The sequence below is a fragment of the Leptidea sinapis genome, chromosome 29, assembly GCF_905404315.1.
Source record: "Leptidea sinapis chromosome 29, ilLepSina1.1, whole genome shotgun sequence".
In the NCBI taxonomy this organism is placed as follows: Eukaryota; Metazoa; Arthropoda; class Insecta; order Lepidoptera; family Pieridae; genus Leptidea; species Leptidea sinapis.
Window position 1 is genome coordinate 7,724,367 of NC_066293.1, and position 25,671 is coordinate 7,750,037.

The 25,671-nt window shown below is 35.0% G+C and overlaps 1 protein-coding gene and 1 long non-coding RNA gene across 3 annotated transcripts; both read right to left on the bottom strand.

Moving 5' to 3' along the window:
* Positions 1-3,592: 3,592 nt before the first annotated feature.
* Positions 3,593-7,179, bottom strand: LOC126973429 (uncharacterized). Its single transcript, XR_007731349.1, has 2 exons — positions 4,472-7,179; positions 3,593-4,357 (listed from the first exon to the last, which is right to left on the bottom strand). It is a non-coding gene; the product is annotated as an uncharacterized LOC126973429 (long non-coding RNA).
* Positions 7,180-16,550: 9,371 nt separating this feature from the next.
* Positions 16,551-24,745, bottom strand: LOC126973405 (zinc finger protein 502-like). 2 transcript variants are annotated; one of them, XM_050820667.1, is made up of 7 exons: positions 24,410-24,745; positions 23,776-24,051; positions 22,730-22,867; positions 21,191-21,316; positions 20,655-20,777; positions 18,161-18,400; positions 16,551-18,050 (listed from the first exon to the last, which is right to left on the bottom strand). In XM_050820667.1, exons 1-6 carry the CDS (start codon positions 24,596-24,598, stop codon positions 18,197-18,199), a joined length of 1,056 nt encoding a protein of 351 aa, XP_050676624.1. In that variant the 5' UTR covers positions 24,599-24,745; the 3' UTR covers positions 16,551-18,050; positions 18,161-18,196. The 2 variants fall into 2 exon arrangements, with proteins under 2 accessions (XP_050676624.1, XP_050676623.1); XM_050820666.1 differs by having other exon boundaries at positions 16,554-18,400.
* Between the last annotated feature and the right edge of the window lie 926 nt (positions 24,746-25,671).

Below are 25,671 nucleotides of genomic sequence, written 5' to 3' on the forward strand. Positions count from 1 at the left end.
CTACCCAAACTCAAGTACAATGATTTTATAATTAATGCAAACCCAAAAAACAAATATGCACCCAGGCGAATTTAACGTGGATTCAAGTGGAGTGAATGTTATACCAAAGAAAGTACCCAAAGTAAGTAAGTGCACCAAATATGGACTGGTTTTGTAATATGGACTACCTTCATTTCTTAGAAACCGTCCGTCGTATTAAGCCACTGATCGCCGCGCGCTAAGCTCCACCCCTCCCGCGCCTCGCTAGTCGCTTGCCGGTCGGCAGAGAGAGCGCGCGTGTTCACTGCAGTCATTTTTCGTTTTTATCAACGCGCGATGTAATTTTTTACCTAATTTCGTAAGCTCATAATTTCAGCAAATATTACTGTTTGGGAAAGTGGATTAAACTAGGGGAAAGGTGAGTTATTTTAAAATTATTCATATTAAGTTCTAAGCAATATCCAATAGTTTTTATAATTTTCTTAGCAACAGTATTAACCTAGAAATATATGTGTCTTATAATATGGACCACCGGCGTGTTTTGAATATGGACTAGTGGTCCACATTACAAACAGTCACTTATATTTTATTTTTATTGTTTTAGGATGGCATCTACAAATTCTACAGCTAAAGGCAAGATCAGACAAACATGGGATAAAGATGCAATGGCAAATGCAATTAAAGCTATACGAGATAAGCAAATGGGTTTTTTGAAAGCATCAAAAACATACGGAGTACCCAAAACTACGCTTAAACGCTTATCAAAAATGGAAGACCAATCACTTAGCGACGTTACAAACCATAAACTTGGAAGAAAATCGACTTTGCCGAGTGAATTGGAAGCTGAATTATGTGATTATATTCTAGAAATGGAAAATCGGGATTTGGTCTTACACACAGGGACATCAGATCTATGGCTTACCAGCTAGCGGAAAAGAATAACTTAAAGCACAGGTTTTCACAAGATAATTAATCTGCAGGAAGATCATGGTTAAGGTTCCTCAAAATTCCTCAAGCGCCATCGTAACCTATCCTTTCGCCGTCGAACGGGCACATCAATCGCTAGAATGAAAGGATTTAACAGAGAAAATTTTAACGCATTTTTTGACTTGTTGGAGAGTTCTTCTGATAAAATCCAGTATCCTGCAACCAATGTATATAACGTGGACGAAACTGGCATTTCAGTAGTGCCATCAAAAAAGCCGGAGATACTAGCACTCAAGGGCAAAAAACAAATAGGAACTGTAACGTCAGCTGAACGTGGATCAACGATTACTTGTGTGATATGTATGAGTGCAGGTGGCACATTTGTCCCGCCGATGATGATATTCCCGAGGAAACGGGACAATCCACTACTGATGAAAGGTGCTCCACTTGGCGTCATCCATCCGGATGGATACAACTTGATCTATTTACTCAATGGTTCGAGCATTTTTTACAGCATGTGAAACCAAGTGCTACATCACCGGTTCTCCTGATTTTAATATGGATATCCATATGCAGAAAGTAATGACTTAAACCAAATAGCTACTCAGGCGTACGTGTTTTAACTAGTATCTGTTAATGAATCATGGAAACTTCCATTAGCTTACTTTTTCATCAGTAGTTTGGCGGCCTAAAATAAAACAAATTTAATAAAAATTGCACTCACAAAATGCCATACATTATGAATAAAAGTAGTGTCATTAACATTTGATGGTTGCAGGACAAATATGTCTACTATGAAACTTTTAGGCTGCAAATGGATGATGCTCACAGTTTGAAACCCTTTTTTAAACATCCCGCAGCTAATTACGACGTTCTTGTATTCTTTGATGCATGTCATATGATAAAGTTAGTGAGAAATTATTCGAGTCAAAAAAATTATTTATAATAGTGATAATAAACAAATAAAATGGAAACTAGTCGAAGATCTTCATAAACTTCGAGAAAAACACGATTTACATTTAGCCAATAAATTAACTCAAAGACACATTTGGTTCAGAAATTCTATAATGAGAGTTAAACTGAAAAAAAAGGGCGGGAAACTTAAGATCGGTCGCACGTAATTTTGATAATTTTTCATTTTATTTTTAAATTTCATGTAAATATTTAGATATTTTGATCAGATAAGTTGTAGTTTGTATATATTTTAGTAGTTAGTTTTTATTAAAGTGTTAATTTGTGTAAATTTCATCCTATTGGTAAGTCTTCTTTTCTTCACTTTTCTATGATATGATGGACCCCCCGGATGATCCTGGGGGGACAGCCCCTGATATAGGTCATGTAGTGACAATTTCTAATAATGACGAAGGTAGCACGATGGATACAGATGGTTCTGTGTCTCAGACATCTAGTGGCCGTAAAAGAGTGTCAGCTCGACCCAGAATATGTAGACACTGTAATAAAAGACGACGAAAACACCGTGGTGATAAGAAGGATATTAAGGAAAGTGATTGCAAATGTGTAGACATTAGTGACAAACAAATTCTTTCCAAAGTCGATTCCTGCAATAATTCTTCTATAGTAGTAGAGACCATACAAAAAAATAACACAGACACTCCACAACAGCCACAGCCCCCTGTTGCAAGGCTGTTATATAACTCATTAGATGCTGCTCGTTTTGTTGTACACATTCAGAAACAGTATTCATCTCCCGATGATAATGTTACTTTACATCCAGTTACATTTGGTCGTTTTCTCAAAAGAAATTCTATTAAAAATATTGTGAATGGAAGTTTAAAAAGGATAGGCCGGAATAGGTTATCTATTTCTTTTTCTAAGTACCAAGATGCAAATGACTTTGTTGAAAACAAAAATTTAGAAAATGAATTTTTAAGGCTTTTATTCCATCATTTTCTGTGAGTAGAATAGGAATAGTCAGAGGAGTACCAGCTGAGTGGTCTGAAGAGGAAATAAAAGATAATGTTTCTGTTCCTATTGGCTGTGGCCCAATCATAAAAATTAGGAGAATAAAACGAAAGATGATGATTGATGGACAAAACCATCTTAAATGTACTGAGTCTGTGGTATTTACTTTTGATGGACAGTTTTTGCCTAAACGAGTATATATGTGCTACACTTCTCTTACTGTAGACTTGTATATATATCCTACTATTCAATGCTACAATTGTTGTCGGTTTGGTCATGTGAAATCTCAATGCAGATCTAAACCAAGATGTTTTAGATGTGGTCAAGGACATAGTGGTGATAACTGCTCTGTTCAAGATGATTTTATATCTTGTTGTTTATGTTAAGGTTCCCATATTGCAACTGATAAAAAATGTTTAGAATATGAAAGACAAAGAGCTATAAAGGAATCAATGGCTAAAAACTGTATTTCCTATTCAGAAGCTTCAAAGATACATCCATCTGTCTCTCGAGTTTCATATGCAGATACATTACTCTCATCACCTAACATCACTCCTAATACTTTTCCAACCCAGCATCAACATTCAACACCTAAAGCTATAAACAATACTTCATATAAAAAAACTGTTTTTGTTAAACCAAAGCCTCCACCTACACTTAGCAAAGGATATGACAAATCTGCTCACCAAGAAATTTTAAGAGATTTTAATATTCCCCAACCCTCTAATGGATGTGCATTAATTAACAAAGTAAATGAAAATCCTTTAGAATCCTCAGTAATTGATTTAATCATTTCTCTTATAAAATCTCTTAGTCAATCGAATGAATTTTCACCGTCCAACTCTGCCTTATTAGTTTCTGCAATTACTCAAATTTATAAACCAAATAATGGACAAAGTTCTTCAATGGAATTGTCAAAGCATCACTCCTTAAAAAAGTGATCTTATTTATTTATTCAATAAATATAAACCTTATATCTGTGCTCTTCAAGAGACATGGTTGAAACCAGGATCTTTATTTAAGATTCGGGTTATTCATGTCTCAGAGAAGATCGTGTGGATGGGCATGGCGGAGTAGCCATGCTTGTGAAACACCCTCTTTCCTTTTCTCTCTTCTCTATTCCTTCTCACAGTAATGATTTTTCTATTATTGCTGCTTTAGTTGAAAATATCTGTTATGTATCTATTTATATACCTCATCCTTCTTCTGCAATCTTAAATGAAATTAAAGATATTATTTCCATTCTTCCGAAGCCTTTTATGATCCTTGGCGATTTTAACTGTCGCCATGAAACCTGGGGTTACTTATCTTCTAATAGTTATGGTAACACATTAATAGATATATTTGATTCAATGAATTTGTGTATATTAAATGATGGTCGTCCTACACGACGTTCTCATCCTGACGAGGGCCCAAGTGCTCCAGATTTAACAGTCACTACACCTAATCTTGCTTTTTCTTTGTCCTGGGATCCATTACAATCTACTTTTGGTTGTGATCACTTCCCACTATTATTATCATTTCCAACCTGCAATAATAACAATAAAGTATTACATAAAACTTATTCTCCTCGTTTAAAATATAAGCTTAATGATGTTGATTGGGATTTATATAAAGATATAATAAAAAACAAAATTATTACACTTCAAAAATTAATCCAGGTACAGAATCTCAGTGTGCAGATTCTTTAGCAAGAATCTTTATTGAGGTTGCCAATGAGATATTTCCAAGTAAAAACTCTTTGGGTTTTATTCCTTCTCCTCCTTGGTGGGATAACGAATGTACTGAGGCAGTAAAGAGAAGAAAATATGCTGAAATTACATACTGTCAATGTTCCACTGATGAGAATTTTGAAATTCTTACAAAGAGTATGTCAGAAACTTCAAAATTTCTAAAGAAAAAGAAATTTGATGGCTGGAAAAATGTCTGCTATTCAATATCACCTGATGTCAAACCATCTCTTGTATGGAAAAATATAAGAAGGTTTAGATCTGCATACAAAGATTCATCTCCAAAATCAATCCCTTTTCATTTAGTTGATAGCTTTTTAGATAAATTGGCTCCACCTTTCGTTCCTGAAGGCTTAATAATTGGTTACCCTGTAATAAATATAAATAATGATAAGTGTTTTGGTACAGTATATTTTCTCTCACTGAACTAAAAGGTGTATTGTCTCATGTTAAGGATTCTGCTCCTGGACTGGACGGTATTCCGTATTCCTTTATCTCTCATTTAGATGATGATGCTTTATTTTATTATTTATCTCTTATAAATTCCATAGTGACATCTGGTAACATCCCCTCCACGTGGAAACGTCAAGAAATAATTCCCGTACTGAAACCTAATAGGTGTTCTTCAGACCATTCTGCCTATCGCCCAATCGCACTTTCTTCTGTTTTGATGAAAATTACAGAACATCTTATAAAAAATCGTTTAGAATGGTTTGTTGAGCATAACGGTCTATTATGTGAATCCCAATTCGGTTTCAGACGTGGGAAAAGTACTATTGATAGCTTAAGTATATTCATTTCTGATATTCAATTATCATTTTCAAATAATAAATCAGTAATAGCTGCGTTCTTAGATATAAATTGTGCCTATGATAATGTCGTAATAAGTATTTTAAAGAGTAAGCTTTTACAACTTAATATACCTCTGCTATTAACAAATTTTATCATAAACATGCTTTCCGAAAGATACATAATCCTGAAACTAGATGACGGGAAGTCAATTACTCGACTTGTTTCAAAGGGCCTCCCCCAGGGATCAGTACTTAGCCCAATATTGTATAATATTTATACACACGATTTAAAATCATCACTTAATAGTGTAAATGTTCTTCAGTATGCTGATGATCTATTAATTTACTGTCGTGATATTTCTATTGAAAAAGCTAGTTCTTCTATAACACAACCGCTGATAAATTTAAAAAATTGGTTGGACTTAAATGGCCTTGATCTATCACCTGAAAAAAGTACAATAGTTTTATTCACGAGATCAAGAACTCCTCCTCCTATTTCTATATTTTATGAGGGTTATCAGATTCCAGTTAAAGATAATGTTAAGTTTTTGGGAATTGTCTTAGATTCGAAACTAACTGGTATCCCACATTGTGATTACCTAAATGCTAAATGTGAGCGTACTCTAAATATTTTAAGATGTCTGTCAGGTGTTTGGTGGGGTGCGCACCCTTTTTGCATGAAATTGTTATATAATGCTCTTATAAGAAGTATATTAGATTATGGTACATTCTTGCTGGAGCCTGGTAGTGTTAAGGCATTTAAAAAACTAGATTTCATACAGTCCAAAGCTTTACGAGTAGTTTCTGGTGCTATGCGGTCAAGTCCTATCAATGCTCTTCAAGTAGAATGTGGTGATCCTCCACTACATCTACGTCGCCAATATTTAGCAGACAAATTTGTATTCCGATCTTTTCAGCTTCTTAACCATTATATAGATTCATCTGCATATTGGTCAAATAAAAAACCACCTTGTCTAATCAATAGTTTTAAGAAATTTATCAACATAAAAGCTCCTATTCATCGATCCATTTATTATCCTCTTTTCAGTACTAGCTTTGAAGCATTAATGTTGCTTCCAGAAATTAATTTTAACTCAGATTTAAATAAGCACGATATTAGTACAAATTTTTCGTTTAATCTTCTTAAAAATACTGTTTGGGTTGATTACCATCATATTTACACAGACGCGTCTAAACATTCCTCCTCGGATCCCGTTGGTGTAGGTGTCTATCACGCTCAATTTAAAATATCACAGAAAATTAAACTACCTCCGGAAACATCGGTGTTTACTGGGGAATGTTATGGTATTTTTAAGGCTATTGAATATATTATTCTATTTAAACTTCCAAAAACAATAATTTTCTCTGATTCAAAAAGTGCCTTACAGTCTCTCAATAGGTCCCCATTCAAATCAAAAAACATTTCTTCTGTTGTCATAGAAATAAGAAATCTATTAAATAAATGCAATCACTTTGGTCTTTCTGTGTTGTTTGTATGGATCCCCAGCCATAGCGACATTCCTGGTAATATAAAAGCAGACCAACTAGCTAATGAAGCCGTGGTCGATGGCGACATTTTCCCTTATAAAGTTTTTTGCCAGGATCTAGGTGCTCTTCCTATAGTTCACCTTCAGGATTGTTGGAATAGACTTTGGACTGAAACTGGTCAATCAAAAGGCAGGAAATATTTTAACCTTCAGCCACTTATTTCATTTAAACCATGGTTTTTCCGTGCCAAATGCAATAAGTTAGTATGTTCTTCTATCATAAGAATGCGTTTGGGTCATGTTTGCACTCCTGTTCATCTTAATAGATTAGGCATTGTATCTACTGACACGTGTGAATGTGAATCCGATAAATGTGATCTAGATCACATTTTCTTTTCCTGTTCTCTATACGACCGCTCCTCATTCCTGAATGATCTAATATCTCTTAATGTTCCTTTTCCTACCTGTATATTCTGTCTAATTATGTATGTTGTGTAAGTAGCAAGTATATATGTATATTTATGAAATTTTTAATATCCGTTTCAATCCTCTTTCTACTTATCTGATCCTTTCCCGTGTTCCGTATCCTTTTTAACTTAGTTTCCCAATCTTTTAATTTACGTTATTGGCAAAAAGTAAACGCTATTGCCAAAAGAAGAAAAAAAAAAAGAGTTAAACTAGCAACTCAACTTTTAAGTCGCAGTGTGGCAAATGCAATTACTTTCTGTGATATCGATTTAAATATTCCAAATTTCATTAATTCAGGTCCAACTACTGTCCACTAGTACGAGGGCTGCACTAAAAGTATCGGGAAAGGAATATTTCCACTGTTCCTATCATATTAAAATCTTTTTAATTGAAAACTCCTTGGTTTTAAAAATTTATTTATTTAAAAACCTTGTCACAAGGTCTTTTCAAACTTGTTTAGTCGTTGAGAAAATGGAATTGACTCGAGAAAATTCTAGAGCCATGATTTATTATGACTTTCGAATTGGTTTAACACAAAACAGTGTGTTGACCGGATGATTTTTGCATTTGGTGATGAAGCCACATCCAAAACCACAATTTATCGCTGGTTTGCTGAATTTCAACGTGGACGTGTCAAGCTCAGTGATGATCCCCGTCAAGGTCGTCCAAAAACTGCAGTCACCAAAGAAAACGTTGATGCTGTGCGTAAGCTGATGAGGAAGATCGACATGTGACATACCGCGAAATTCAGGCAACTTTAGACATTGGCATGAGTCAAATACAAATAATCTTGCATGAACAATTAGGTGTAAAAAGTTGCTTTCCCGATGGATACCGCATTTGCTCTGTGAAGAGCAAAAAGCGGCTCACGTTACTTGGTGCGTCAGAACTCTCGAAAGATTCCACGCACGATCCTCAAATGCTGTATATAACATGGTAACAGTTGACGAATCCTGGATATACGCGTACGAACCCGAAACAAAAAACCAGTCACGAGTTTGGGTGTTCGAAAATCAGTTAAAGCCAACAAAAATTTTTCATTCACGGAGTGTTGCAACAAAAATGGTGGCCACGCTTGTCTCCAAAACCGGCCATGTTGCGACTTTTCCTCTTGAAGGACAAAGAACGGTTAATGCAGAATGGTATGCTAGCACTTGTTTGCCACAGGTCGTTTCTGAACTCCGTAAAGAGAACTGCAACCGCCGCATCATCCTCCATCACGACAATGCGAGTTCTCACACCGCGCACAGAACAAAAGAGCTTTTAGAGCAAGAAAACATAGAATTATTAGACCATCCGCCGTACAGCCCCGACCTAAGCCCTAATGATTTCTATACTTTCCGTAAAATAAAGAACAAATTGCGTGGTCAGAGATTTTCATCACCTGAAGAAGCCGTGGACGCCTACAAAACGGCCATTTTGGAGACCCCAACTTCCGAATGGAATGGTTGCTTCAATGATTGGTTCCATCGTATGGAAAAATGTGTCAAATTTCGCGGAGAATCCTTCGAAAAGCAATAAATACATTTTTAAATAGTAACGTAGTGTCACTTCCTTGATTCCCGAAATTTTCAGTGCCGCTCTCGTATTAAATAATATAAAACTCGGTTTCAAATTTACAGGCAATTCTCTTCCGTTAGAATATGTGCCCATTTTTAATTGTGGAACAATTGTATCAAACATTAACCACACCAGCTTTGGATATCGGTTTGATATAGAAAACTTATGTTTATTAACCGATGATAGCGGTTACGAAATATATGAACAAAATTTCGATATTCTTTTAGATTCTTTGAATAATTCCACTTCCGAATATGTCTGTCAAATTACTGGTTATATTGCGGGATTTGTGGTCCGACATCTATTAAAAACAATTAAATGTGACTAGCACGTAACAAGTTATGGTTTCATAAACTAATAGATTTAAAGGATTTTGGTGGTCTCTGCTACGCTAGTGAAGATGTTTACACTGTTTGTAGTAAAACAGGAGATTATAAGACGTAAACAGCGCATCAATAGTATAAAAACACAACGAAAGCCTATTTGTGTTCCTTGGTTTTAAAACGTGCCTTGTATTTAAATATATTTTCGAGCATTGATACACATTCGCTTCAACAACCTGCTTTATTCAATCACAAAATTAGTCTTATAAAAGCTATTATAGAAAAGTTCATAGACGTTCGTTTACATCGCAAAAATAAAACAGCAGAAAACCTTAAATCGAATTCAAAACGACAACTTTATAATAAACTAAGTTTATTCCAAGGAAATTGATGAGTTTCCTAGTGTTAAACAATAATAATTATAACCAAGAATTTAAAAAAATAATTATAGATTTAAGTTTTCAGTTTATTTGTAATATTTGAAAAAATAAACAGTTTATCTAATAAATATTTGTTTCGTTCATTTATACACATATCCAACCCAAAACATTTTTATTTATTTAACATAAACTCTTAGATGAAAGTTGTGAAAACTTCTAAATATCTATGTATTGTGTTTAGAACACAATTTAATTCACTGTTACAACCTAATTATTTCATTGAATTAAAAAAATATAAAAGAAAACAACGTCTCCACTCCATGCCTTGACCTACCGGCGAAGTTCGGTCACACAATTTTATTGATTTTTGTACTCCTTTGTGAAATCAACTTTAACTTTAGTGAATAAGGTTAAATTTGTAAGAAACTGTTTATAGTTTGACTATAAGTACCTATTATAGTATAGACGAGTGTTTGGCGACAGTTTTGAGGCTTATTTTTGTTCGCAACTGTGCATCTTGGGTTTTTTGTATATCAATTGTATATCATAAAGCAACGTCACAAGTTACACTAATTGAATCTGGGCAGAACCAATTCCATGTTGCTCGACAGTTAAATTTCAGCAAATATGCTTTTCGACGTGTGTACCAGCGATATCAACAATCTGGTGGCTTTACCAGGTGACCAGGAACATGTCGATAACGTGCAACAACACAGCCCGATGATCGTTTTCTTGTGACGACATCACTACGAAATCGCCGGTTGAATGCAGTTCAGCTCGGACAGTAGCGCTAGGAAGTTAGTCGGTGGACGCTTAGAAGACGACAAGGCGAAGGAGGTCTGACAGCGCAGACCAGCAACATGCCAAAAATTGACCCCAGCGCACAGACACTACATTAAAAACGTCATCAAGTCATGTCTCGGCTTCATCAACGATCTTCTATCTGAGACGGAGGAGCTTGCCCACCGAACTCAGATTATTCCACGAACGATTATCAAACAATATATCTTAAACTCGTTCACTTCGACTTAGTAAAATACGACAAGTCAGTCATGTTAACAAGCACACCGCTTAAACAAGCACTCTACTCTCTATAATATCCCAGATCCCTATCCACGCGAGTCAGTCTTCATCGAATTTCCAAAGCCGGCGGTTATGTTAAACTTCAATTGTATTTTATTCTTTTTTTAAAAAGGCTCTACCCCGAAGGTTCATAATAGCACACGCCTAGAATTACCGCCTTAATTAGCCAATTTGAAAAGCGTTGGAGAATGGTTTTGAACACCCGTTTTTAAAGATTGTTAAACTTAACAACCATTTCAGTAAAAATGGGTGTAAAGGACAGGTCATTTTATTTGCAAAGGGTGCTGTATAAATAGCTGAACAATTACAACAGACACCACATCAAGCTGGTTTAGTTTTGGTGGTGGAAAGTCTCGAAAACCTGTAATACGTAATACCTTTAATATTATAAATAATTCGTCGTGTATATACAAAGACTGAATCAAGCTTTAACTTGGTTAAGTTCCAATAATCATCTTTAGATATATGTTAAGGTGCGTTTTGACTACCTTAAACAGCCCAAATTTTATCCCTGAACTGGATCCTGTTATTTCAGAATTATCCCCGAAATATAGTCACTTGAATGACAACAAAACGCATCATATCGGAGTTAAGGTGATTAACGATTTAATTTATGGCGAGCTAAAGAAATTCACTGGGATGTTGCTTGTGCCTTGTATTAGATCCGAACAAGTAGCCCAAAAGCGATATAGATTGCATTGTAATCATTGGCGATAAATACTACAATGACTGCATTACTGCTAGAGATAATCCTGTGCCGGCGAAGAACAGATCTTTGTCTAATAGTTATTTACAATAGAGAAAATTTATTGATCACAGTACTCGAGGAAACATATTATTATGATCATATAGGCAATGACAACAGTTTAATGTATGGATGCCGTAACTTGAAAAATGCTTTATAAAGTTTTTTCAGAGAACACTCGTACACTTAAAGCAAACGCCATTTCGATAGCAGTAGTAGAACGTCCCTAGGGAGCTTCTGCTCCCATAAATGGGACCGCTGCGATGCGATTTAGTGATCGAGACGATGCATGCCATATGCGTCGCAATTTATTTGTGTCGCCAAATAAGGTCACAGAAGGAAACTTTCGGGCAAATCTTAATGTATACTCGTTAACATCATTAGTTATAGGTTGAGACACCAAAATACAATCTTAAGGACCCATACCGCAATAATCAGGGTAGAGTAACCAATAATATAAACAAGTAATCACGTCATCCAAACAACAACACAATTCATTCAGTCACTCCCAAGAACAATTCCAGTAAATGGTTCCTCGGGCCTAGTAACCAATGCGATCCAAGAACAATGCAACCTATTGGGTAGGACATTCTTTAATAATATGCTGCTGACAAGTGAATGGCCCAGCAACCATGACGAGCTTATCGATTGCTCACTGACTCGCTTAGAAAAGGAAACTCAAATTGAATCCATTTTTCTTGTCCGACCAAGTGAAGTCGTCAAAGGTCGATGCGGTCACCAACATCCTGATCAAGAACCTTCCCCGTAAGGCGATTGTATTTTTAACAAATAACATTTTAAATTCATGTTTGACACTCAGCCATTTTCCATCTCCTTGGAAATCTGCTAAAGTGATAGCGATCCATAAGGCTGGTAAAGATCGGACCAACCCAGCATCATATCGACCGATCAGCCTGTTGCCCTGCCTTGGTAAATTATTTGAAAAGATTCTGTACTCTCGCCTGCTACGATCAACTGACAAATACCTGATTGATGAGCAATTTGGGTTTCGCCAAGGTCACTCCACAGTCCAGCAGCTTGCTAGAGTTGCAGAAACGGCGTCAAATAATCTCAACCTAAAACAATCCACCGGAATGTTTCTCTTAGATATTGAGAAGGCATTTGACACAGTCTGGCATAAAGGTCTTCTCCACAAACTCCTTTCTTTCGGACTACCAATTTCACTAACTAAAATGATTCAATCATACCTATCCGATCGTAGTTTTAAAGTACACATAAAAAATAATTCATCCCGACCATTTCCTGTTACTGCGGGCGTCCCACAAGGTTCTATTTTAGGCCCCTACTGCTTTATCATGTTCCTCAATGATATACCCGTCCAGAGGCTGACAAGTATAGCATGTTATGCCGATGACACTGCATGTTTTACGTCATCTGAGGATATGGATTTGATCATAAGCAGATTACAACTTGCCATAGATCAACTCTTAGATTACTTTAGTACCTGGAAGCTGAAGATAAATGAATCTAAAACTGAAGCCATCGTTTTCACTCGTAAACGTTGTCTACCAAGACGTAAACTGAAAATTGGTGACTTTCAGGTACCGTGGAGTCCCTCTGTAAAATACTTGGGTACCTTTCTGGATAACAAAATCAATTGGAACGTAAATCTTACAAATCTCCATATAAAAGGTATAAAATCACTCAATGCCTTATCTCCTGTACTTAATAGACGCAGTCAACTAAGCAGCCATACGAAACTTAGAATTTATCAGACACTGGTTCGACCATGCATTACATATGCGTGTCCTGTATGGAGTAATACTTCCCCTCGCAACATTAATAAACTCCAAGTCATTCAAAATAAAGCACTAAAATACGCCTATAACCCACACTTCCGTACCAACCTGCAAAACCTTCACCTACAGATTGGTTTTCCAAGAATCGACACGTACATCTACAAACTGTCTGAAAAATTTTACATACACAAAAATCCCGCCAGTAAAAATAAACTAGTGAAAAATTTGTGTAAAATACCAAAAACCCGATTGTCATCTATCGACAAGCATAACAGCATCGTCCATCACTATTAGTTTCTATGGGTGCAATGAATCACCTGTTAACAAAAGTGTAAGCCGTCCACTAGTCCGGCGCCTCTACGCTAAAACCGACCGTATTAACAGTATTAAGGACGGGTTGTTCTAGCCTGCTCGCGCGCTTGCTCGAGTTTACTGAACCGGTTCGCGATTCTCGCTGTTTCTTGTCACAACGTAACATCACCTGTGCGTATGTTACTAATCCTAATAATAACAATTTTGTTTATAAATGAATTGCTGCCACTAAAGCTTTCATAATGTAAATCTACTTGACTTTGTTTGTTACTTTATATGTCCTTTATGTAACTTTATTATAATAATTTCTTTTTATAAATTTTAAATGAGTCTTGGCACTTTTAAAAAATATGTATTTTATAATATTATTATATTTATTAACTAGGTTACACATACTAGCTAATAAGTCTGTAATTAATCTTATTTGTAATAAAGAATATTTGAAATTGAAAATTGAACTGCATGCACCATTGATTAAAATATTCTTGTTGAGTCCAAAGAATGCGATGAGACAATAAGTAAGAAATTTATTAGACGTCGTTTGTTTCACTCGTATCCGCATACTTCTCATCATACATAATATTTTTTTATAAAACCTTTACTGTCCCGTACTAGAGGGATTCCTGCTTAATCAGAAAGTTGTAATAGTAAATAGAAAGTAGGTATATCTCAGATTCTGCAGTACAAATAATTCCAATACCAGAATATAATCAAAAGGTCGACGCACGTGCCATTGGACTTGGACGACAAGACAAAATTGTTCATGCCTAGAAAGATAAATATGTGGTGTCAATTTGCGGTTTAAATATTCCTGAATTGTCTGTAAATCATACCTACCAAAGAAGAGCAAAAAAAGGAATTGTCGTAAAACCGTTAATTTCCGACGAGTTCAATCGAAGGGGACAAATACGAGGGCTGCACTAAAAGTATCGGGAATGGAATATTTCCACTGTTCCTGTCATATTAAAATCTTTTTAATTGAATACTCCTTGGTTTTAAAAATAGAATACCATTTATTTATTTTAAAAAAAAATCTCAGTTTTGTCACAAGGTCTTTTCAAACTTGTTTAGTCGTTGAGAAAATGGAATTGACTCGATAAATTTGTAGAGCGATGATTTTTTATGACTTTCGAAGTGGTTTAACACAAAAACAGTGCTGCAGACCGGATGATATCTGCATTTGGTGATGAAGCCCCATCCAAAACCACAATTCATCACTGGTTTGCTGAATTTCAACGTGGACGTGTCAAGCTCAGAGATGATCCCCGTCAAGGTCGTACAAAAACTGCAGTCACCAAAGAAAACGTTGATGCTGTGCGTAAGCTGATTGAGGAAGATCGACATGTGACATATCGCGAAATTCAGACAACTTTAGACATTGGCATGAGTCAAATACAAATAATTTGCATGAACAATTAGGTGTAAAAAAGTTGTTTTCCCGATGGATACCGCATTTGCTCTGTGAAGAGCAAAAGCGGCTCGCGTTACTTGGTGCGTGAGAACTCTCGAAAGATTCCACGCAGGATCCTCAAATGCTGTATACAATATCGTATCAGGTGACGAATCTTGGATATACGCGTACGAACCCGAAACAAAAAACCAGTCACGAGTTTGGGTGTTCGAAAATGAGTTAAAGCCAACAAAAATTGTTTGTTCACGGAGTGTTGCAAAAAAAATGGTGGCCACGTTTGTCTCCAAAACCGGCCATGTTGCGACTATTCCTCTTGACGGACAAAGAACGGTTAATACAGAATGGTATTCTAGCATTTGTTTGCCACAGGTCGTTTCTGAACTCCGTAAAGAGAACTGCAATCGCCGCATCATCCTCCATAACGACAATGCGAGTTCTCACACCGCGCACAGAATAAAAGAGTTTTTAGAGCAAGAAAAACATAGAATTATTAGACCATCCGCCGTACAGCCCCGACCTAAGCCTTAATGATTTCTATACTTTCCCTAAAATAAAGAATAAATTGAGTGGTCAGAGATTTTCATCACCTGAAGAAGCTGTGGAAGCCTACAAAACGGTCATTTTGGAGACCCCAATTTCCGAATGGAATGGTTGCTTCAATGATTGGTTCCATCGTATGGAAAAATGTGTCAAATTTCGCGGAGAATACTTCGAAAAGCAATAAATATATTTTTAAATAGTAATGTTGTGTCACTTCCTTGATTCCCGATACTTTTAGTGCAGCCCTCGTAGATCTTGAAGATTTACAAAAATCTCCAAAACGGAGATGTTTTTGTGAAAGGAGTATAAATGGTTATTACAATATCAGGATCATTAAACAAAATTCTGTTATTTTGCGACCATTAAAAAGCAAACAGGCTAAAGAAGTGGCTATCTAGCTTTCTTAATTTTTTATAACCTCCAATGTGATAATGGTCGCGAGCTTACATCGTCTGTTTGTGGCTTGCTTGTAAAACCGTTAAAGGAAGACTGGAAAAAGGAAGTATAGAATATTCAAAACCAGACGTTAAAGATATGATTCGCCTTGATGATACTGATTGGTCCATAGGGTGCTATTTCGTTCGGATCGAAAAATTACATATAAAGAATATATAAAGCCTTTTTTGGTAGGTACCAAAACTCGGACTCTCATTCTCTCTTTCTCTCTACTTATCTAAAAGTATAATGTATAAATAATAAAACGAACAACGTGTTGGAAAAAATGTTTGAAGAGATTAATAAAAGCAATGAACAAAATTCACAAAAAGAAAAAACAATTTAAAAAATTGACACTCAGCACATTAAACAAGAAGAAAGAACAGCAACAAGTCACGTTGATTCAATTATTTTGGAACAAATTGTCGCTTTGCATGAGAGCTTCCCTGTAATTACGAATGTTAATTAATTAATTAATGAGATAATAAGCAGAAAAAAAAATACCTTTAGATGGTACAAATAGCATAAAAAACAAGGGAAACAATAAACTTGATGCCTTACCACTTCCTGTCGTGTCTCTTGTCCGTTTGCGTCTACTTATGTAAAAATTTAGATGAAAATATTCACTAAGGGAAAACGGTTTACACTTCCAAATATAAAGAACCAACTAACACCTATAATAAACAATAATAATACACCTGATGTACTAGAAACAACAACATGCCTAGGCATCACTTTAGACTCGTTATTTTTTTAATTTTATATTGTATTTCAGTAGTAAATATTCTTACGTTTCTAATTTCATATGGAGAACAAGTTGACTCCATATACATTTTTTCCATAGGATTTTTCTAAGGCCTTCGACAGTTTGTCCACGAATTATTGTTATGGAAGCTTAAAAATCCCACGGAATTCATGGCAATTTGCTTAGTTTTATCTCTACATATCTTAAAAATCGTAGTCAACTAGTTTCAACCAAAGGCTTGATATCGGAGACAATAAAAGTTACCGCTGGAGTTCCTCAGGGATCACATCTTGGACCTTTATTTTTTGGAATTTTTATCAATGATTAAGTCCATGTTTACTTTAATCTGTAGGTATCAGAATTTATTATAATATTGACAATACAGAAGATTGCGCAATGATACAAAATGATATATAATAAAAATAAATAGATAATAACAACTTTCTCCTTATTATATCCATTTAACTTTATCATTAAAAGTATTTTTGTAAATTGTTGTCACCTATTTATATTGTTCACAGGGTATAGGCTAAAAAGAGCACAAAATAAATGTATAAAAATACTATCGTACAGAAAAAGTTGCCCCATTACTATCAAGAGAGGCTAGGTAAATTAAAAACTTAATCTTAGGAGAACAGAAGTACACATCATTGATCATATCGACTATTTATAAAATAACTAATTCCTTCATTGACTCGCCTTACCTCGTTTAAAAATCGTTAAAAGATTATTATTAATTAGAAACAGTTCAAATTGCAATGTTTCATTTTTATTATTTTATCTTTATGTATAAGTATTTCTGAGATGTTTGATAAATAACTGTTGGACTGTGGTGTTAAAGGTGTTTCACTTGCTAATATCACGGCGCGGTGTCCTTTATTTTTTACTCGTCCGTGGCTGGCTGTGAACGTTATTATAGTTTAGTTTAGTTTATAACTACAATACAGATGTCGTAAATATTATGGTAGTTTGTTTGTGTGCCTATTTTAATTTTTAAATGTAGTTATTAAAACTGTTAATATTTCGCGTTACTTACTTGTTTGGCCTAACCCTGCTTATACACTTTAAATGCAAAGGTAATTTAAGAAAAAAATATCGACTTATTCAATACTATTCCAAAGTAACCAACTCCATTTAGAAAAATGTATGACAATAATTGCATAACTTATGCATAGTGGCTTAAGTCCACTACAATACATTTTATGCAAAGAATACACTATTATTTTCATTCTGTTTGTGTCAAGCTTAGTCCACTTTTGCGCTGACGGCCAAGGTTGCACTTTTAATGGGCGAAATATGTTCGTCAGGCAATCCGTGCATGCGGCAAACATGGGCAACAACCTTGCTCCGTTGGATAAAACAGACACGGATCAAATATTACAACTGCACTCTCATAATGGGCTCGATATGTTCGTCGGGCAATCCGTGCTCGCGCCGAACATGCGCACAACCTTGCTCCCTTGGATAAAACAGACAGGGATCAAATATTACAGCTGCACTCTCATAATGGGCGCGATATGTTCGTCGGGCAATCCGTGCTCGCGGCGAACATGCGCATAACCTTGCTCCCTTGGATAAAACAGACAGAGATCAAATATTACAGCTGCACTCTAATAATGGGCGCGATATGTTCGTCGGGCAATCCGTGCACGCGGCGAGCATGCGCGCGAACTTTGTTTGGCTTCTCGAAGCGATGTTCACAAACTGGACACAGGTATCCGAACCGTTTTCCCGTGTGCGCGTTGTGCTTGTGAATTTGCAGGAACTTTCGCGATTTTAACCGCTTCGGGCACATGTCGCACTGTAACAAAATTATTTTCTTTAAATAATTGTAAGTACTTTGAGGCACCCAAACAAATTAAGCATAATAAACAGATTTCAATTAGCCTAAATAATCTGATATAGTCACGTGATATCGACAGGATTCAAACCCGCGTAGAAATGGAAGTATGAATCTCTCATCGTCGGTAAATTTTGGCACAAATTACTACCCATTTGAACTAGTTGTGGTTTTAATTTTATAGTAACCAATGGAACAGCAGTAAGACATGTCTAACTTTTACATAATATTAAGAACAGTGAATTTGATGTGATTGGAAGAAAGCTGAGGAAGTATACCAGGATAAATGCAAATACTGACGTTGAAGATAAACTTGATAATATTATAAACTACCTAACCCTTGTTATTATCATGACGGGTACTCACGACATATATTTATCGTAGATATTACGTAGATAATAGATACGGGTATTTTACTTAAAGAAGACTTTATGTTATTTTTAAAAGTTAGTAATTCTGCATTCAAATATTTTCTAAAAATTACTTGCCTCGGCTGGGAATCGAACCGACTTAAATGTAAAAAAAGGACCCCTACTTTTATGATATGACAAAAGTAGTCAATTAAGTGGGTAGTTTTTTGTAAATTAATTAATTAAATGCTCAAAATGTGATCCCTCCTGTCTTACGCAAATCGCCAATCTTTTAATGAGTCCACTGCCTTTTGATTTTTTTATCATTTTATGGTGAATACTCGATATGATATGGCTCAATTCTGTTTGTAACTCGCGCACATTCTCGTATCGCTTTTAAACTAAAAAAACTATGCTATAAAGTATGAGTAAGTATTTTAATTATGAAGTGGGTACTTATTTACGAATTATCTATGCTATCTATGGAATGATAAAATCTATGCTATCTATGGAATGATAATATCTCTACTTTTCGAACGTCGTCGTCGGCAATAAATAACTTTCTTGAAATTTGACTCAAACATTTTACGTTGCTCCTTTCTTTTAAAATACTATGTTAATTAAGAAGAGTTATTAGTTTTTAGCCATTCTTTCGATTGGCATCATAAAAGTAGGGGTGTTTTTTTTTACATTTAAGTCGGTTCGAGTCCCAGACGAGGCAAGTAATTTTTAGAAAAACTTTGAATGCAGAATTGCTATCTTTTAAAAATAACATAAAGTCTTCTTTCAGTAAAATACCCTATCTACGATATTTAAGGTACTTCATGTCCCATAACTTTGGCACACTTGTATATTTGATGGCGATATTTTCGTCGGGCAATCCGTGCTCGCGGCGAACATGCGCACAACCTTGCTCCCTTGGATAAAACAGACATCAAATATTACAGCTGCACCTAACTAACCCTTCCCTCACAATACATACATGAAAATGATGTACCTATGTTAAAAAAAAGATATTACTGAATTCAAGAAAAATTGCGATTTGAATTCATTTATTTCAAGAAGAAAGACGACTGTATGTACCGTTTACTAAGTTAGCTAGTTTGGGGCTCCTTCATGTGTCACAAATTCAAGAAATACATTCAAGCTTCTTTGACAAAGAAGGCTATAGTATAGTAAATTATATAGAGCATAATTTTTTTTTCTTTATTGATTTAGGGGATTTTATACGTATGTACATGTCAGCCCCATTATAATCTAAGTACATTAAAAAGACAAAAGAAAAACAAAATTCTTAAATTAACAAACAAAAAAAAAGTTAATAAAACCAAAAGCAAGTTATATCTACAGTGTTCAAACAATAAGACTTATGGATTCAAACAGACTTATGGCATCCTTAGATGCAGGGCGGGCAAGTATATTTACAAACATGCCCGTATCAAATATGTTCAAACCCATAAGTCCTACAATATTGTCTCAACTAGACTGAAATCGGACACATTCCTTTAACAAGTGCTCAACATCCTCAATTGTTCCACATGACTCACATAGAGGTGACTCCAGAATTTTCATCAAAAATTTAAAATTATTCAAACACAATAGAGCATTATGATGCATGGTACTTGTTTGGTTCTACGCGGGCCACCTAACATTGTATAATATTATATTAAGGAGGCTAAGTCGTTATATGATTTAAAAGATGGGCTGGGAGTTTCTTGTCAGTAGTTCTTCTCCCCATGTCGAAGCCCCTTTACGAACTGATATTGCTTCAATACTGCTTCATGACGTTTACCAAGTGTTGTTGCAATATATTAATGACACTCACTCCCTATGGTAAATAAATAATACATTTCTATTCTATTAACCTGAAAGTTTTTTTCCGGCAAGTGTATTGCTATATGCTGCACCAAGTTGGCTCTGCGATGGAAGGTGGCCCCACAATGATCACATATATACGGCCGCTCACCGGTGTGACGACGTTCGTGTATCTAAAACCATGAATTGCGTTGCAATGGTAGATATCTACAGATTAGTATCGTAATTGAGTGGGTAAAAGCATACCATAATACATAAATACATAAAATCACGCCTCTTTCCCGTAGGCGTTCCTCCACAGTGTGGTTTTCAAGGAACTTTCTTCCACATACTACAAAGCTTCCTTGTATGGTGTTTCCGGGACGATACGACATGGATACCGTAAAATAAAATGCGTACACTTTCCTTTAAAATACTCTATTTGATCGAAAAAGAGTGGCCATTGGCTTTCTTGTATGTTCTTCTCATAAGCTCAACTTTTCCCAAACATAAGGTAAATTCAGTAAAAGAAATATTTATAGTGACTATTCAAAAGCGCTTAGTTTAAGTCGAATTGTATAAAGTTTATCTGACTTTGAAATATTACCGTGAGTGCTTCCTTAGTAGCAGAGCTGTATTCACAATATGCACACTTGTGTATCTTGCCCAGGCCGTGTCGGGCCCTCTTGTGCTCCTGTAGTTGGTTATTGTTTCTGCAACGTTTACCGCATGACTGTAAACATTGTAATATGATGTTTTTACATGTTGAGGTCTTGTTAAATCAACCCTTGATATGTCATGTTCACAAGAGTCTAATAAATTTTGATGTAAATGTTTGTGAGTGTAATAATTTGACGCACAAGGGCTAAGTAGGGAAAATTTACATATTCTAACCAGGACACTAACAGAGCACTGCAGATTAAACAAACACCTCTTTATCTTAGCCCTCAGAGATTGCAGATCATGTAGATTCTGTAATAGTGCAGATGAAACCCTGTAACACAGGATCTCTGAATGTGGTCCTTTAATGTGTCAATGTAGCATCTCTTTAGGAAGACCAGTTCTTCAGCGACTTGAGACGTGTCAGCTCACTACTAATGATATAATAATATTCATGAAAAGAATCAATATTAACAGTGGCTATCACAATAGATCACATTTGTCACAGCGAAACAGGGCTGCACTGAACTGTACTAAAGCCAATTTACAAACTATACATGTGGAGGTGGTACTTTTTTACACCTTGGGTTACATTTTTGGACTTCTCTAACAAGAATCCCTTAATTTCCTGAAAATGTAATACAGCCTATGTCACCTGGAGATACTGTAGCTTCTGAACAGTGAAAGAATTTTTCAAATTAGTTCAGTAGTTTCGAGCCAATTCAATGGAAAAAGACAAACAATCAAATCTTTCCTCTACATAATATTAGTAAAGATAATTTAATAAGTAAGTTCAACTGTTTCTTTTTTCAATTCTTGAATGGACTGTCACTGACACATAGCTCATGTAATAATGAATAATTAAAGTGATGTATATATTTATAGCCCTTAATTCAATTCTTAACAATGTATGTGTGTACATATGTGTTAAGTTGATTTATGAAGTCTTTTGTTGGGCAAATTTAATATTTTTTGAAAGAAAGAAACATATAAGTAAGTAGTTTTGTACAAAGACATAACATAAAAAATAAATATAAACTTAAGATTGATAAACAAGCAAAAAACAAAAAGACTGAAACATTTCTATTATATATGATTCAAAAAAATTGTCCCAACTCAGCATGTTGCTGGTTTGAAAACCAACGCTGGTCTTCAGTTGGGCCATTTTGTGATGTCACAAAAAATATTTTGATATAAAATAAAAGCAAAACTTTTTACTGGTAGGAAACTAAAAGTAACATGGTATAAAAACTAAATTATATAAACTTACATAAGGTTACCTAATTTAAAATTAATTTCTTAAGTGTTGTTTTTACCAAATGATTGCAAAAAATGTACAAAAGAAATTCAAAAAAAATTGTCACAATAACAGTAATGTGTTAAAAGTTACTATAACATAAATGATTTTATTAATGACCATGAGTGTACCACCCTTTTTATTTTGACATTCATGACTTAAAATTCAAATACAAATATTTGATTTTACCTCACACACGCAGTAGCTAGTATGAAACCGTAAATGTGCCCTATAGGTTGACTTCATACGAAACTCTTTACCGCAGCTATGACATTTGTAGGAACTTGAGTTTGCTATTCCAATTTTCTTTTTCACTTTTATTGTTTTCTGAAAGAAATCATTATATATAAATTTATATGTAAAATTGTAACTACTTAAATAATAACACTCTCATATATGATATGGACAATTAGTCAGTGCCTACCTCGCTATTAACCTAAATAAATATAGCACTAGTATTAAAGTAATTTTTTTTTTATTGGTGCCGTTATTTTATTACCAAACTTCTATTGAACACCCACCATTTTTCCTTGCGCTAAATACTAAATACCTACTGTAAGCAATCTTTGCTTATTCCAAGTTCAACTATGACTAGTTAGATCCACAGTGCCTACCTTGCTAGAAAAGCAATGCACACCCCTGCTCTCAGCTGTTTTTTCTCACAAAATTATATTGATTATTCCAAATAGCTATTCAACCTGACCACTGTCACAATAACAATGATAATAATAATAACACAGTATATGTTATTTATTTAAATTGGCTTTACTGACAGTTCATGAATAGTTTCTTGCGCCGCTTCTTCTCTCTCAGAGCGCCATTTGTTTCCAAAGCGGTAGTAGTATCTAGTAGTATAAGAAATGACATCAAAAAGAATTCTAAAGGAATCAATTTTGAGAAAATAAATGCCTTTTATGCCTTTTTATGCCTAGTCCTAAACGAGTTGGTACCAACACATTAAGACAACATGTCACAACAATCTGTTATATATACACTTTTTCATGACCAAATGGCCAAGAAATTTGATTGGCTTACAGAACTAACCTATGTTATGTGCTCATAATATCATAATATCAATATTTTCAGCTCATGTAAATAATAATGTCTAACAAAAGTATTAATAATTTAATTGTTTTGTTTATTTAGAAGCAACAAGAGAAAAAGTTCCTTACAGCATAAGACTGATGAAATTTGCATTCATATATTACTAAAGATGAACATGATAAAATATTTACCTGTCGTTCTTTCTTTGGCTTATCCTCATCATGCTGATAATCAGTTGGTAATTCATCTTGACCAAAATCATTATCGAAATCATACCCCAGGCTTTCTACTTGTATTTCAAGTTTTGGTGTCTGCAGCTTTCTTACTTTGCTATAATGACTGTTAAGTTTCATAAGAAGCAGGCTCTTATGAACTTTACGGCTTGTTCGCCTAAATTTAAGATTATTTTGTATTGTATCTACACATGTTTTACAAATTTTCTGTGATAAACCATCATTAATTTTAATCTGTAAATTAAAAACCATAAGTAGTTTGTTTATGTAATTTACTCATATTATCACTGTTTTGAGCTGAAGACTTATCCAAATTATATGTATAATCAGCCATCAACATTCACATCAGGGGGTTTTACTTAATCTTACAATTTTGAAAATTTTCTTGCTGACTCAGCTTGAAATTTGCATGTAGGAGTTGTTATTTACTTTATTTATCATAGCTTGCTTTTTACACATAATAATTACTTGATCATTTCAGCTAGTCTTTCTTTCTGCAGCGTTGCAAGTACCAAAACAGACGAAGCAACGAGTACGAGTCCGTGCTTTGAGAACACAGCAGTACAGTAACAGATAAACATAAAAGATTTACCTCTAAGCCCGTCGTAAGTCGCAGTTCTTGTGAACGTTTTTCTGCATCCTTGCTCTTGAATATAAAAGTAAGCTCACGAGTGCTTAAGCATGTTCGACAATACTCAGGACCTTCTATTTCCCGATAGCCAGAAATGCGATGACGCCTTTGGCTTGTTAATCGGTTCATCATCCATAAAACAGGAAGCATGTTTCAGTGATATGAGGTACTTTATAGCTTGATAGATTTAATTTATTACTTTAGAGATTTTACTATTAGCAAAGAATATTGCTTTTACACAGAGACAATGTAAATACTCCGAAACCGTAATAGTTTCGCAAATTCGCGGTTGGCAAAGGTGTGACAGACGCCTTAGAGTGACGTTTTCAGAAGACTGTAGTGCCATCTGTTAGTTGGCCCGAAAATGAAATCTTTGTCAGGTGTCACTCGCTTTGAAACCTTTCTTTTCTATATTTGTGTGACTGCCCACTGGTCATAAAATGGCGGCTACTTCTAGCGTTTGCGCATGTTTGTATCTCTCGTGTTCCATTTTGCATATTGACAACTAAAACTAACCTTTATGTTCTATGTTGTGGCAAAATTAAATAACTAACTCTACGCGCAATTTCAACATGGTAAAAAATTGCAATACCTACATTAAAAAGTAGAGTTAGTTATATTTTAATTGCGTCACAATATTAAAAATGAATTTTATAATTTCTAGCATATATATATTGTTATTTTCGGGGCCAATCTCCAGATGGCGCTAGTTTTCAAATAGACAGCTCGTAATGCGTAGAGAGGGCTCATCAAACTTAGCCCCCCAAAAAAATTTTTTTTCTATTTTTGAATTTTCAATATCGCATATCGTTAGTTCGTAGTTTGTTCTTAATTGTTCGCTATAAATAATTTTTTGTTCTTTTGTTGTTTATTTAAAAACAATTAATTAAAAATGGGGGGAAACGCCTACTATTTGGTTCTGGCACTCGCCGGCCGCTGCCGCGGCACGCTACGCTCGGCTCCTGCGTTGTGTTAACTGTTCTAACATAACCTAACCTCACCAATTTTAATGAATTGCAAATTTAAAAAAAAAATCGAGAACAAACAAATGTTTATAGAGAACAATCAAGAAGAAATGGCGAACTAACGATGTAATAAAAAAAAAACATCTGGGGGGCTAACTTTCTTGAGCTCGTAGAGAGGGCTCTCTTTTCCCTATATATTATTATACTCTTTGGCGGTTGGCTAGGCTGCTTTTACTCTGTTTTTTTACTGGTAGTTTA

What these genes read in the sequence shown, in the direction of transcription:
- LOC126973405 (XM_050820667.1), bottom strand. Translation starts at nt 24,598, where the DNA reads ATGCTTCCTGTTTTATGGATGATGAACCGATTAACAAGCCAAAGGCGT. An exon ending in AGCCAAAGAAAGAACGACAG is followed by an intron (nt 22,868 to 23,775) that starts GTAAATATTTTA and finishes GATTTCTTTCAG; the next exon opens with AAAACAATAAAAGTGAAAAA. An exon ending in CTAGCTACTGCGTGTGTGAG is followed by an intron (nt 21,317 to 22,729) that starts GTAAAATCAAAT and finishes CAATGTTTACAG; the next exon opens with TCATGCGGTAAACGTTGCAG.